This window comes from Silurus aristotelis (genome assembly GCF_946808225.1).
Source record: "Silurus aristotelis genome assembly, chromosome: 17".
NCBI lineage: Eukaryota > Metazoa > Chordata > Actinopteri > Siluriformes > Siluridae > Silurus > Silurus aristotelis.
In genome coordinates, this window is record NC_139590.1 from 24,264,261 (window position 1) to 24,280,778 (window position 16,518).

At 37.0% G+C, this 16,518-nt stretch overlaps 1 protein-coding gene across 1 annotated transcript in view; it reads right to left on the reverse strand.

The window, feature by feature from the left end:
- Window positions 1–13,207: 13,207 nt before the first annotated feature.
- The window catches only part of rps15a (ribosomal protein S15a), a 5,133-nt gene continuing 1,822 nt past the window's right edge, over window positions 13,208–16,518 (reverse strand). Inside the window, exons 3-5 of the mRNA XM_083566594.1 lie at window positions 16,371–16,450; window positions 16,108–16,193; window positions 13,208–13,343 (exon numbers count right to left, since the gene is read on the reverse strand). Of these exons, the coding sequence (XP_083422720.1) occupies window positions 13,250–13,343; window positions 16,108–16,193; window positions 16,371–16,450 (260 nt within the window). The 3' untranslated portion in view covers window positions 13,208–13,249. The remainder of the gene's footprint in view (window positions 13,344–16,107; window positions 16,194–16,370; window positions 16,451–16,518) is intronic.

A 16,518-nucleotide genomic window follows, 5' to 3' on the forward strand; every position in this document is an offset into this window, starting at 1 on the left:
CCATATATATTAAACAACACTGCTGGTTAGAGTAGAAACTGCTTCATCTAAATCTTACCCTGACACACACACTGATTCATGTATTAAGAACAGGGGTGGCATTTCGGAAAAGCAAAAGTGGAGGAAAGCGAAAGTGGAAGGAATGAGAGAATAAATGAGAAAAAAAAAGAGTTGCAAGCATGGCCGCATTTCCATGGCTTGCTTCAGTATTAGCAGAAGCTTGTGACAGATGGAGAGCGATTACAGCTGTGATCAATACACACAAACATGCACACACATATACACACACACACACACACACACACACACACACACACCCTGCAGGCCACAGCAGCTGGGTCCAGCCTTCCTCATCCAAACTCTGCTCTTTTCAGCGATGCCACATTTCAATTATATCTCCATTTATAACAGGCTACTTGAGAAATAGAAAAAAACTACTGTGATTTTTCTTCACTACCTTGTAAATGCATTTTAGATTCCATTTTGAAATAAAATTACATAGTGATCCAGTACTGACCTGATACAAATCTGTAACTCATCCATTAGTGACCGAGTACATATATAAGAGTGATCTAATACTTCCAAGTCCAACACAAATCAACCATGATCCAGGAATGACCTGTACAGGAGGACCAGTCCTCTTAGTAATTATCCTCTTAGTAACTGAACCTATTGCCTCCAAGCGATTGTTCTCAGTTGTTACGATGCAGAATATAATGTAGAGATGACATGTTCAATACAGGAAAGAACTGATCCAGAATTATTTCCTAAAACAGACCTCTAGTTTCATAAACATGGTGTCACACTCTTCAGGACACAAAGCTGAGTCTGAGTTACACACCACATCCTGAAATGAAAAACAATGTATAAAACATGTCTTATGTCTCAGTATGAAATCTAATAGGTGATGATGCTTCTACTTTAATGTAGCCCAATGTAGCCCCCGTGCCCAATGAAACAATGTTATACACGGGGAAAGTGACATATTGTGTGGATAATATCCGACAATAAGAGTTCGGGTAATCTGCTTCGAGTCACCTGCACTGGATGTAATTGCCTGCTGCTTCATATGTGCTATGTGCAGATGTCATTAGAAAGCAGGTGGTGGAGATAAGCACAGCCTGCTTCGCTTGGTCACGTGCTGGTATTAAACACAATTAAACTATCCTATGTGCTATAGAAACACTATAAAGACACTCTGCTGATAATAATCAGTCTGCTATTGACGATGAATTTCCCTTACAAAACATTAGAAATAGGTTACATTTTAATTTAATGACTGTTTAAGTTGCAACATACATGATTTGCCTAAAAATCTAATTTAGACTTATAGATGCATTTAGACAGCAAATGTTTGCTTTTGTTGCGAGACAAAGTTTTCTGAGTTCCTGGAGTTTCTACTGTATTATTTCTACAGTATAATAACTCTATTTATAAGGTGTTTTTTTTTTTTACATACTGGTAGTGAACATCTGATTTGCTAAATGCTGAACTCTAAACAAATTAATCTGAAAAACAAAACAGATAGTTTGTCCAAAAATAAAAGTGATTAATCATCTTTATAAGTATGAAAATAGTTCTATACAATATCCGTTTCACATTTTGGAAGGTAGAGCCAAGGTGTGTGAAATCATTCCAAACTTATGAAAAAAATTAGAGTGATTCTTCAAGATGCAATCCAAAAAAGTGGTGGATTTAATTCCTGTTTATAGATGACAGGAATTCCCACTGTGACCTAAATCACATCAAAATGTCTGTGTGACATAAATGGAAGTGGTTTGAAGACATAATGTAAAATAGGCTTCCATTGCTTGTTGGCAACATTAGCCTCATTGCTGAGGCTACATGGATTGATAATTTTCCTCGTTATTTGCTTTTCCTTATTGTTCCTTGGCTCAGGGTTTTATACCGCAGGCAAATATGAACAGAACCCAGGCAGAAGCACACTTCCATGTGTTTGGTAATGGAGGGGATTATACAGCCCGTCTCACCCTCCCAAACCACGGAGCACAGCCGCAATAATCAGCAAAATTCAGCCGAGATTGAGCGCATACATATGGCACTCGGCCGCAGCTGACGTTTAAGCTGCTTTTTAAGCCTGAAAGCTGTTATGCAACAACATTCTCGTCCTGCTTCGCGCAGGCTCAATGACAAACGCTCAGGAGTCTGCAAGCTTTGATAGCTGATCCCCGGAGATGTGAAGATGTGCGGCGTGCATCGGAGAAGAAACGCCGACCTCCTGCTGCAAACTGATAACAAAATAACCAGCTGCTCAAACTCGCTCTGAGTTTTAATGCTGGGATCATCTGAGACGAGTGAAAGGCAAGACTGCACTCTGCATGCGGCACAGTCGTGATAAGATAAGAGCAAACTCACATAAAGGCAGTATTGCACACCAATGAAACACCCAGACAGGACAAAGATAAAACATGCATGCAAGTGGCTTTCCATTTATTTGATTTCAGGCCAACTTAGAATATGTACATTAAAAAAACAGGGTCACCCTCGTTAATGTACTCTGGCGTACCTGTGCCACATGCAGTATTTAAAATCACGTAACATTTGAAAATGATTCAGAAAAATACACAGTTCATTTTTTGAAGCATGCTTGAACAAACTAGAAGTCAAACAGTCAAATTTGGATTTAATTAAACTGAAAAGCTAAATCACTTGTCTTTTAAAGTAATTTTATCCCTCCTTATTTCTAATTTAACAATTAATTGTACATTCATGCCATGGAGAGACAATCTTGTTATGTAAAAAGATCCTCAGAAATGTATTTCTATACAGGTTGTATTGATTTAAGAGGAAGTTAAACAAAATGTAATGTATAGATAACACTTAAAAGGTGTGAATAAAAATAACTAGAGTTAAAAAAAATGCTTTTAATAGAGATAATTAAGTAAAAGGTGCATATTCAAAGCTATAATTTGTCCACTGCTGGTCATACAGTCTCATTCAACTGTCTCTGATGGCCAATTCATCCAGAAGATTCGATCTTTTCCTCCCTTCAGTCTGCTACCAAAGAGATGTGTGAGGGAGTGAGGAAAGATTATGCTCACCGAAACCCTGCTAATGAAGTCATCTCCCTCAGCTCCCTATCTGGACGGTTGGCTTCTTAATTAGCAGCTAATCAAGTCAATACGGTGGCTATGGCTATGAGACAGCCCCGTCTTGATCCTGAGGCCCTCACTGGCTCTGGGGTAATATTTGCTGAGCCCTCATCACTAGCAGAACCTAAGTTAATTACTCACACCTGAGAACTCTGTAGTGAAATGTAATCAGTAGTGTTGTGTCACCGTTACTGTTAGCAAGATCATGGTGAAGTAGAGGACAACAATAAGGCAGAGGCTAGGGGTGGCTACGAGAATGATGTCATACCAGATGTGTATGGATAAACATACACACACACACACACACACACACACACACACACACACACACAACCACACACACACACACACACACACATCCACACATCCACACACATACAGGAAACACAGCTGAGGCTACGTAGATCTCTGTTCCAGCATCTGCCATTTAAAATTTTAATGCCAATACACATAGTGGTGAAATTAGTATTTTGATTATTGTTATGATTTTTCTATTTAAAGTTACACAGATTAACTGTGTATCTAAGCCACAGATGTCAAACTCAAGTCCAGATTATTCATTTTAATCAGTCCAAGTAAAGAATAAATGCACATTTTCTATAGTTTATGAATATATATATTTTTAAAAGCTGCATTCGTTAGTAGCTGCCGGTGAAATGTCGATAAATGATGTAAAGTAAAAAAGGAAAGTTTCAAGAAGTTTCATTTTATGCAAAATAGAAGCAAATGAGGCACAACTGCCTTATAATAGTACAGGGGAACACCGGTGTACGAGATTAATTTGTCGTTGAAAACCGCTCGTGTTCCTAAATGCTCGTACTCGCATGTTAATTTTACCATAAAAATTAAGGTAATTAGGCGATCACTTTTACAGCCATTGAAAATGTTTTATGCCTAATTTAACACACAAATATACTTATAACAACGTATAAACATAAAACGTACGAAATTAAAAGCAAAGAAAGAAATAACCTTTTGTTCTTTATGACTGTTGAACTAAACAAAGCCATATTGCAGACAAAGATCTCGTGTGTACGCCACATTTGTGCTTTTCTACAATTACTTTCTTTATTTCATTGCTTATTCTTTTTACAACCTTTTTTCCAGCTCTAACACTACACTTCTTGGGTGCTAAATTGATGCTTGATGCTAAATTTTTTGTAAAAAAAAAAACCCACTATAAAAACAGACAAAAAGCAATATATTTACATAGGAGAACGACGAGAATGCACTCAGAACAATGTCTATGAAGCAACTGAGCATGAAGCGTGGGGATGGAGGTGACGAGCGACGAGCAGAATGCGTGACTGGGACCAAACGCGTCAAAAGAAATGCTCGTCTTCCTGAAATATGCTCGTACTCCTAGATTTAAAGTCGTACTAAAGATATTTTACTAGTAAAACCGATATTCTCCTACTACAAGCAACTTGTACACCAGGGTTTCACTGTATGAGGAAAGGACTGTAGTTTAATTTATGTCCGTGAAACATTCTGGGTTTTTTCTTTCTGCTCTCAAAAATCAGACTCGACAAAAATCCTTTGAGGAAAGATGTCTGGTTGCAGTATGATTGTTAACTCTGCACAAGTTGTGTAATATCCCAGTGAAACAATTGCAATTTGAAGTAAACTAAAGACAATTTAGAGAGATACATCCAGAGATTTTATTTGACATCTAATTAGCATTCTACATTCCATACATTCCATGTATAGGCGTTTATAAGCAAAAAAATAACTATTATCCGTTCAAATTGGTTTAAGCAGCCATACAGCTTTAAATATTTTTGTCTATAAAAAAAATCTGTTGAGCACATAATGTAACCTTAAACTGTAAACATGGCAGATAACACATGAGACGTTTATATGTAAATATATATGAATAATAAGTCATTCCTCCAAAGCACATTGTGATTTTTTAGTTCCACCATTTAATTACCCACTTGCATTGATGACTCTAAAAAAAGTGTCAGATTGTTTGATAGCAGAAGCTTTTGGTCAGCAATGCTGATTTCAACCCTCTCTGCCCATCATAATACTAATTCTGCTATCATCTGGAACAATCTTAATTGGAGTTTAAAGCCTTTTAGATGGGGAATGAGAGAAGTTTAATGCGGACACTGTGAGGGTGGCAATGTGAATGCCAATACTGCCCCCAGGCGGGACTTAAAAGAACTACAACTGAAAATACGACATTCGCACTTACCTTAAGACTTACCTTGTGCAGCAAATAACAGGTCATCAGAAATGTCACATTTTAATATTTTTTTAAATACAATTAAATATAGTGAGGATTTTTGGGGGGGGGCAGATTACACAATTAGCTTTTTTTATTGTACACAAATTTATAGTCGCATGAGTGAGTCAAATTCTTTAAAAAGCTGCTTTGTATGTGTTTAATTGACGATTTATAAGGATGTTTTCTGCATGAAATATTTTTATATTCAAAAGTACTTTCTGAAACCTGAACAAGGCAGATCAACCAAAGCCTGCATGTGTTCATCTTAATTCTAAGGTACTGAATTTTCTTGCTTTAATATTGTTTCTCTCAAAAAGCAGCTTGTGGACGGAAAAGTGTAAAGGACTTGTTTTTTAACGAATTTCACTAATTGAACTAACACGGATTTTGTGTATTACACAAATAGACTTAAGGATTAAATATGTGAACTAATTATCTCTAGAACCTTTTGGTTGTAGTATGGAGCAAAATGTCAGACTCTAGTGCCTCTTAGTGAAAATGAGTAATACTTATTGAGGGGTCGAAGGTTTTGATTATAAACTTAGGGTTTTCTAGAAGACACCTCAAAGATCCTTTAGTGCTTAAACCCCAAGTGATGAATCCAGCCTCTGTGTCTCGTCCTCCCATGACCTTCTGAGTGTGTGTCAAAGTCTTCAATGGCTGCCATGTCCTGATGGGCTGTGAAAGTTTGCTTTCACCTCTGTGTAATTGTTTATTCGCACGTCTGATACACAAAACTGATTCACTGCTGCTCGTTCAGAGACCAGAATATCGGCCAGAGCTCAGACCAGTCACTCGATATAAACCTAGTTATTCACACCTACCTGCTCCGTGTCTTCCTCTGTTTGTGTGCGGGTTCGCTGTGAGTCTTGAAGGTTACCTGGATCCCTTTGAAAAGTTGCATTCATACAAAATAATGATGATGATGATGGTGATGATGATGATGATGATGATGGTGCTACTGGTGGTCATGGTGTATGTACTGAGGTAAACCATAGGGTTTTCTGCCCTTCTGCTGCCATCATGCGAATTGACTCATCAGCCGGCACAGTCACAATGTTGAAACGCTGTCAATTTGGTGGTGTGACTGGTGCTTGCATAGATCCCTGTCAGAAACCCTCTTGGGCTGTTCGGATGCAGTTTCTGGAGGGAAAAAAAAAACAAAGAAGTAAAACTATTTTCTTTAATTCAACGTGAAAATCATCTGACAGAATTTATTTCATAACTTACTATTTGATATGCAGATATGTAACAAAAGATCTTCATTAATTAAATAAAATTAAATAAACAAAAAAAACATGATCCCAGTCATTTATAAAACCGTATTCGATATGTAATCGGAACGCTCCCACACTAACCGGTCATACCGGTTTTATCCGGATCGCTGTGTGGGCACAGAGCGCGCGCTGCAGTTACCTCAGCTCTGACAGAGCGCTAGCCGGCTAGCTAAACACGGTGTCAACTTTTACTTGTGTATCTTAAGAGATGTTTGCATTTAATATATGTGTCTTTTACAGAAATTTCTCCCTCGGTTAAAATTTGTAAGAATAATCAAAAAATCAACTCGTCAATGACATTTTCAATAGGAATAATTATACAAACTGACCACTTTTTTTGTTCCAATAAATATCTGAAGTAGCACAAATAATTTTCTTTTCTGTTCTGTTTCTTCTCTCTGACACGAACGCGGAAATCCCGATCGGCTCGCGCCCCAGTTCCGGGTTCCTCAGCTCTGCGACAGAGAGCAGAGAGCTAACAGCTAGCTGTCATATATAATATAGGAAATAAACTCGCATTGTCGACATTTTATTGCCTAATAAATATATATATATATATATATATATATATATACATATATATATATATATATATATATATATATATATATATATATATATATATATGTATATATATATAATAAGTGTGATTTATTACTTAATGTATTTTTTTCACCGAAATCCACTGATATTTTCTAACAATCACTTTCCGTTTGCCACTAAAATAGATATCTCATCTGGTTGATGGTTTTCCACAGAGAAAAAATTATACCTTTTTAAGTGCAAATACATAATTATTTTATATCTGGCCCTGACATGGTCTCTATTTACACCGTGTTTGACGTATAAAACACAACATATTAACATCAATATTTACTATTAACTGTAAATGCACCGTATAAATAGTTAGTTAATAATTTCCTTATGTTGTATATTTCCTACCTCTGTTTCGGGGATTTTTACTAAACGGAAGTAGCAGTAATACGGAATAAAATACCGACCCGACGACGCTAATTGGAGTCAGGAATAATTACCTCAGGATGGTGATGCGGTGTGTCGTTTACCAGAGAGTCGGATCTTTGAGTCGATTCATCAGGGGTTCGAAACCTTTCACTAAACATCACGCGGAGTCAATCCCACACTTAATACCCTCATTATGAGCCCATGGCTATCGAACCTAGAGAGCACTGCATCACAGACAGGAATCTCATACAGTCAGAATGAATCTCATTACTAAAGCTAACACAATTCAACACATTTCCTTATACTGGAGTCACAACAGCACCTCCACATACAGTACATACATCATAACCTTGTGCTCCAGAACATTTGATCACATGCACATTATCAACTTGTGCTGTTAATATCATGAACAGCAGCTACGCTAATTTCTCTCCACTGCTTCTCTTTCTCTCCCCATCCCGAGGCATCCTGAGGTTTGGCCAGCTCCAGTCACGTCCCACCTCATGAAGATTATGGACCTTTGAAGAAGTAGATGCCGAACTCGCAAACATCCCGTACCATCTAGAGACGTACCAGTGCCAATTGGATCCCACTACATGTGTGGAGTTTTGACATTGGACCTCCTGGAGTGTTTTAAGGCTCTGGCATGGAGAAGCTGGTGCTGGATCTGTGATGATCACAAATGTTGAGCTCAGTAGCTTCTAGTTTTATAACCATAAAGACTGTAAAAGACTGTAGAAAGATCATTACTTATAATCTTTTACTCCAGTACTCGTTAGTTCTCACTCTCCAGTGTTCTGTATTGTTGAAAGATTTATGATCAAACTCTTGATGTCACCCAAATGAGGATGGGTTCCCCTTTTGAGTCTGGTTCCTCTCAAGGTTTCTTCCTCATTACATCTAAGGGAGTTTTTCTTTGCCACAGTCTCCACGGCTGCTCATCAAGGATAAACACACACCATTCACCTTCACTGTTGATTTCTGTAAAGCTGCTTTGAGACAATGTCTGTTGTGCAAAGCGCTATAGAAATAAACTTGACTTGAATTGACATACGTCATCTCGAGCAGAAGCATCGATATTGTGATGGCTGAAATCTGATTGATCAAAACCCTAATGTAAACACTACTTGAAGCGGCACTGCCGAGAGAAAAGATATGAATCTTTTTTTATAAATAAAACATTAACCACTGAAATGATATCACTTATTATAATGCATAATGGTAAAGATTTAAGTAAAGTCTTTTCACTTTTAATGGGTAAATTCTGTTTATTTCCATCCTTATAAAGAGCTCTTTTAGAGCTGCAGGCTGTGTATCACAATTCAAGAACCGTATTTAAATAGTGTTCACGTGATACACATTTTATATCTTGCACATTTATAACCCAGGCCTAAAGGCAAACATAATAAATGAAGCAAACTCTGTATAGTCCAATGTCCTACAAGTCCACATCTGACCTGGTGGATTCAGGGGATACTTCTGAGAGTGAGGTTATGACATAACGCTCCATCAGCTTTTCTATGAAAACCCAGTCACACAGAACCACATTGCCAATGAACCCAAAAACCATCAAAATAAGCACTTAGCCAGCAGGGGCAATGGCCCGGACCTGATTACCGTCTTCAGCTGATATTACGTCTCTCATATTCGATAGAGAAGTTATCATAGTGTAATGCCGCCAGGCACTCGCGGTGGCTGGATTCAATACAAACCACCATTGTGCAGCATTACAAGTCAGTGACTTTCTCCAAACAGCCCCATCATCATTTAGCACCACATTCATGCCCTGCAGAAATGCAATGTGCATCGGTATGCCATCTCAGATTTCCTTTATTTCCAGCACATAATGTGTTTCATGCCTCTTTGCTCCTTACGTTGTAAAAAAACTTTATTTTAACTTTTTTCTTATTATCTTTTTGGGTAAAGTGTGCCTGAAGTAAAAATGATACTTAATCAGATCATATTTTTAAAAAGAACAGCAAAAACAGCAAATGTTGAATTAACGACAGATATCTTTTTAGACAAAAGTATATCATGTTTGACAGTCTAGAATAAATATAACCTCTATGCATTAAATATATACAGTGGATTTGCAAAAGTACTCTAATATCTTCCAGTGACATTTGGGATTTGTGAGACTTAAGTTAGAACAAATTTTCTTCCATCAATCTATAAACAAAACCCCAAAATAAAACGGTATTAATACACTGTATTTTATTAAATGAATAATAATTTCAGATCATGCTGTATCTTTACATTTTATTATTTATTTATGAACCTCACTTGCTCATTTTTTTCATTTGTCATTGTTTACAATATTGTATCAGGCTACATCAACTTTTGCTATTGATATATAACTTAAATAAAACCATAGCACATATGATTCTATATTGTAAACAATGAGAAAATGAAAAAATGAGCAAGTGAAGTTCAGGCGAATTACATTTTTGTCTGTTTTACTTTGTTATAACAGCAGTAGCACTTATTATATATAAATATATAGTCCGGAAAATATTTTCCCAGAAGTCCACACAAGAGACAGTAAAGAAATGTAAAGTAATATACTGGTTGGAATATTTATACATAGAAATTACCAAAAATCTTGACAATAATGGTTTTTTTTCTTTTTTACGTATCACTTCGAAATTAATAAATAAAAAGCCTGCCATTTTTTATTTCAACAATAAATCAGAACTCAGAGCTTTGCAGAATTAATTTCTGTATTTGTCTGTGATTCTTTTTGGCTCTAAAAGTCGTTATAAGTTTTGCAGCCCCTGATTTGCAGCATTTCTCCCAATATTACTGGTAGTATCTCTGAACAGTCATCTTCAGCTATAAAAGCTGGATCTTGACAAATCCTGTTTTGGTGCTTGCTCAGATCTCTGCTGATTCGTTCTGAAGCTGTGTAAGACTGACCATTTGACACTTTTTCATTGAACTAATGAGTCAGACCCGATGGTAAGGTTAGAAAAATCTTAGTGGTTTTTGAAATTCTTTAATTTTACAGTGATGGAGCATGCTGTTAGCAATAAAAGCTTTAAAAATAGTTCAATACACTTGTCAAAATTCCTCTTTGCTTTGGAATAAGAGCTCCTTAAAGTTTCTATGGATGGTTAAAGATTTCTTGACATCCTGAAAGTGTTGTAATTGAGTTATATCCTTTCCAAACCTTTTCATTTATATAATTACATCTATTTTCATCAAATTATCAAATTACATCAAATTATCTATCTACATGCTAATTTGATTTGATTTTAATTAAATTCCAAAGACCATTCAGAGATAATTACAGTAAACTGGATGCACCTGAACTAAGATTGTGCAAGCAATCTTATTTTATTTTATCACACTGCCATTATAAATATAATATGTAGAGCAGTGGATTTTGATTTCTGTATATAGGGCTTCCATCATAGACCATAGAAATATTCTTCTTATTATTGATGAGGTATATGATATTTTTATTATTTTTGGTATTATATTGGTGTAATATTATTATTATTGTTAGTATTATTTTTGATAATATTAATATTTTACGCTCATTATTATAAAATCACTATAACGTGCAAGACTGGTCAGGGTGTAACTCACCAGCACCCCCTGCTGCTACATACTTTAAAAATACTGTAGGAATATTTCAAAGTTCATGCTCCTTTTTCGAGTAAAAACACGGGGTATTATGTTACCAAAAGTATGTGCACCGCTGACCATCACACGCATACGTCTTTGTAAAACAGCTCAATCAGGATATATTCTCATCTCCTGATATAATAACCTCCACTTATCTAGAAAGGCTTTCTACTAGAGTTTTCAGGCATGGGTGTGGGGACTTGTAATCATTCACCTACTAGAGCATTTTTGAGACCAGATCCAGAAGTTGGAATGCACTCGCTCTGCATGGAAGTATCATCATGTGGAACAGCGTTTGGGAATCTTAATTCCAGTGAAGAAAAAATTGTAATGCTACAGCACATAGACATTCTGTGTTTGCTTCAGAATTGAAAAGAACCACCAGATTTGAATGTTGTTTTGATGTAGGGTGGAGGCCAGACCGTCACTAAAACCGATTTAAAACATGTCTTCATGAAGCTGGCTTTATGCACGGGGGGGAACATTAAAATGCTGGAACAGCATTTTAATGTTCCAGCATTAAAATGCTGTTCCAGCATTTTAATGCTGGAACAGGTTTGGATTTTCCTAGCTTAAGTGAAGGGAAAATTTAATGCTACCACATCTGAATGCATCCTATCCATCCTACCAGTTTGGAAAAGAACTCAATAAGGCTGGAAAAGACAGGTGTACCAATACTTTAACATATGAGATTTTCTGTTCTAATACATTCATTTCACCCAGCCTTTACAACTTACTAGTTAGCTAATACTTATATCAATAAAATAAAACAATCTTTAGGTGAAGGATTCGCTTTAGTTTAGGAGTGAAGTTAAAAGGACAGTGCCAATACCATGGGAATTCCCGATCTGCTAAGAGACCATGCATGCTGTTCCATGTTGTACTTTTGCTAATCTCTTAGAAACAGTTTTATTTACAAGTCACTAAGATGTACATTATATCTAAAATCTTCTTGACGGATTTTACATTACTGATGAATTATATTCCTTTTATAATAATCTCTCCGTATAAACTCACTTTGTGACCTTGGCTGTGGGAAAGGTGCTGTAAATAAAAATAAATCTTTGTATTATAAAACAAATAGTGTTTACAAAAATACATAAAACTGAAAATAGTGAATATACGCAAGGGACAAGGTCAAGCTAAGGACTAGTGATTTTAGCATCGTCAGTTATACATCATGTGACTTGGAAAAGATATGGCTGACATTCAGGTGTGATGTCATTTCTACTGAGCTGGTGTATCACACAGAGAGGATGTGAAATACTACATTAGCTCTCCACAGGTCCTCTGGTGAACCTTAATATGTTCTGGATCAGCTTTATGTGAAACAAACAGATCTCAGATCAGATCATCAAAATTCCGACTGTGTAAAGAGTTACATCACTCAGATATGTGATGACTCCAGGATCTGAGCTCAGCAAGTCTGATGTGGGTTCATCCAAAACCACAGTCTACTTAACAAGTTCTTAACAGACACTTTATATCAAGAATCCTCAATTCAAAGTAAACCCTGACTGAACACGCAATGCTGTAAGTCTCTCTCACACTATTCCAAACACACACAGGAGTTGATGTCTGGGTTTAAAGCACACAAAATAAATCTATTCCTGAGACACACAATGTGCAAGTCCCTTTAAATAATTAACCTTTAGCACCTTCCAGAGATTCAAATTGCAGCTGAAGATGCTGTATAGAAGAGAAACATTTCCCTTCAGAGGCGTTCAGCCCGAATCAGCAGAGCAGATCTTGATCTATCAATACCTGTAAGGGAACAGGTTTCTTGTGATACTCTGAGAAGTGTTCACACATGAGAAGTGTTCGAGTACTGTAGCGTGTATTCAGTTAGACGTGGAAATTATTCAGTGTTTAATCGTGCATCATCTAACGTTAATCAGAAACTAAAATCCACATTGTGCCAAAAAACAAGATCAGAATTTTTTTTACAATTTTAATAAATATCAAAAAATTAAGTCCACAAACACATATGATCCATTGGAAATGGCTTTTTATTGGTTGGTGCTTTTACATGTTTAGAAAAAGAAGCCGAGGATTTTGCCTCCTGTGTGTTTTCGTCTGGCCTCTTCATGGTCCATGATGCCAGCCGAGGTAGTCAATACAATGAACCTGGAGAAATAAAATATATTTGTGATGACATTTATATCCATACAATAACTTTTTTACATGCAAAAACACCTCACGCACATTCTCCATTAAAAAAGGAGGAAAAAAACGGTGAAATGAGAGAGAAGGGTAAAGATCTAGAAAAACAACAGAGTGAACGTCACTGCTGCTTTTAACTCCACATGGAGTCATTAAAAATCAAAGCAAGTTATTTTACCACCCAATGAAAAGCACTTAACAGAAAATGAAACAATAAGAGCTGCTGCAAATCAGCACCAATTGAATCAATAACCCTGAAAGTAAACGAGAGTGAAAATGCAGCAGATGTAATAGTCAACACGCTCAGAATACTAAAGCAGTCTCGCAGATACTCGAGTCGCTTTAAATCAGAGTGAAGAAATAATTGTACATTTGACCTCAGGTCATGTGACTACAATCTGACCATAGAAATTAAACACATTGCAAGATCTTTCAGCTTCTCCCATTACGAGTCTCCACAGCAGATCATCCGTTTCCCCCCTGTCCTCTACATCTGCATCTTTTACACCAACTACCTGCATGTCTTCCCTCACCACATCCATAAACCTCCTTGCGCTTCCTCTTTTCCTCCTTCCTGGTGTCTCCATGCACATTGAAAGATATTAACATTCAATTCTGCATTGTGTACTTCCCCATTGCATCTAAATATATTTGCACTATTTAAAAAAAAAAAATACTATTATTATTTAATATATTTTCTCCTAACTTTTTAAAATATAATTATAGTTCCTTTTATCTAATGCACAAGTTTCTAAACAGCCGATCAGGTTTACATTCCACTGCAAGTTGTATTCTGCATTAAACAGTGACAACTAATCATAAGTCTGAAAATTAAACAACATGCATCAGATAAATAAACAAAGCAATGACCATCACGTGACAATTTAACAAAATGCATTCGGCTAAAAATATGATCCATGAATCTGCTTTGTTGTTCAGCAAAAAAAAAAAAACACGGTTTAATCTGGATTGAGATCATCTACATGGACACAAAACCATGCGAGTCTACAAAAAGTACAGAAGCCGATGTCTGTCCTTTACAGTAGTGGAGGGAAATATATAGAACAATCATACCTACAGCACATCTTAGAGCAAAATATATCACGAGATCAGTATTATATTGTTAAATACCTGCCCTACGTGCACATTTTAGCAGGTGTGTACAGTCATTGAGCCACGTGAGGAATAAAAATTAGAAAAACTTTGATTCTGTTCAACTGCATCATGCTGTTGATCATTTCATTATAAATATATTTTTTATAAAACAGTGCAGCTTTACAGGTTTCTTGCTGCCTGTGATCATTGTAGATCAGACAGTACTCCAGATTATCCTGCATCATATCGATTCTTGAAAGCAATCGTGTGATGTTAATACATCCAGGAAACACAAGATCATCTTAAATCCGACAAGGAAGTTTTCATACTGAAATAAACACTTCAACTAAATAATTATCACATCGGACTACATCCACGTTTTAAAACACTTTCTGGCATCAAATTCACCAGCACTTTGGCACCATTTCACCATCGAGCTACAGACTAGCAAAGATACTTTGTTCCCCTAAAGCAGGGGTGGGCAATTAATTTTTACAAGGGGCCACATGAGAAAGCTGAATTGTGTCAGAGGGCCACACCAACAATAATATTTTAGGGATGCACCGAAATGAAAATTCAATTTAAAAGTCAATGAAATCCATATTTGTTTGTGTTTTATGCCTTTTGCCTTGGCACCATCACTGGAAAACTTTCCTGCCTTTTCAAAACCGTCCTCTACAGACGGACTGCGCATGCTCGGATTGACTTTACTTTTCTGCGCCGCGTTCTTCTCATATTTAGAAGGCAATCGGGATGTTTGGATTTCAGGTGATCAATTAAACCTGACTTGGAGAAACTCTTTGCAGATACACCCCCTCTTAAAATTTCAGCATTGCATGTTTTGCACATCACTCTCCTCACACCGCAGACATGTTGCTCTTATCCAGATACCCGTGTGCTGCTGCGCTTTTTTATTGCGTCATTACAATTGTGTTTCTGACGTGTTGTTTCGGCGATTTAGGCATTTCCAAAAATTCTCGGTGCATCCCTGTAATTTATGATTGGCCTCATGCGGGCCGGGACAGGGACGTACAAAGGGCCGGATGTGGCCCGCGGGCCGTAGTTTGCCCAGGTCTGCCCTAAAGGAAGCCCGGTATAAGGAGGAAAGGTGACTGCTTACGCCGTCCATTAACTCTGTCCGAGTGCAGCAAGTGCCTGAGGTTTTATTTTAACTTTCTACATCACACACACATGATTAGAGCCTAATGAGCAGCATTTCAGCAAACTGGATAAAGATTAAAGCCTTTTTTCTACGTGGAATGTTTGAGCTAAATTTCAGTCTCTGGGTCAAATTTCCATCAAGAAACTTTGCATCACTTCTGACAAGCTGCATTTTTCAATTGTTTCAAGATTTAGGACAAATTTGTTGCTTCTCAACAGCTTGAGGGACATGGTATTAGATCTGATATGGTTATCAGTGGATATGATAACGGGCATCTGCAAAATGCTGAAAATGTAAAATAAGCTTGTGATTCTCCTGATCCCCGTTTTAGATTTCAGATATGTGACGAACTGCATTAAGAGAATGATTTTTATAGTAAAATTGTACCTTAATCCAGATTACACAACACTGTATTCAAGATTTTTTTTTTCTTGTGTCCACAACACACACGTAAGCAGGTCACACACTCACCCGAACTGTCTGGATGGAAGAAGATTGTTTTGCCACTTTTCCAAATCCTTCAGCTGCACATCAAACCTGGGGCTGATCACACCACACTGAGCATAAACACAACACAGGTCAGATACATGATGGGGGAAAATATATCAAACACACCTGAGAAAACGTCACACACACACACACACACACACACACACACACACACACACACACACACACACACACACACACAGGCATCTCAGCTCCATTTGAAGGAAAAAGAAACAGATCATCACCTTGTTCAGCCTGCCTGTGAGGTTCACAACAATTTTTCCAGCTCTGTGATCGTCGATGATCTCAAATTCTCCAATGTAACCTGCACAAAGAAAAAGACATTGCAGGATTAGCACAAAACCACCATCACATCATCTCAGGCCAAGAAAG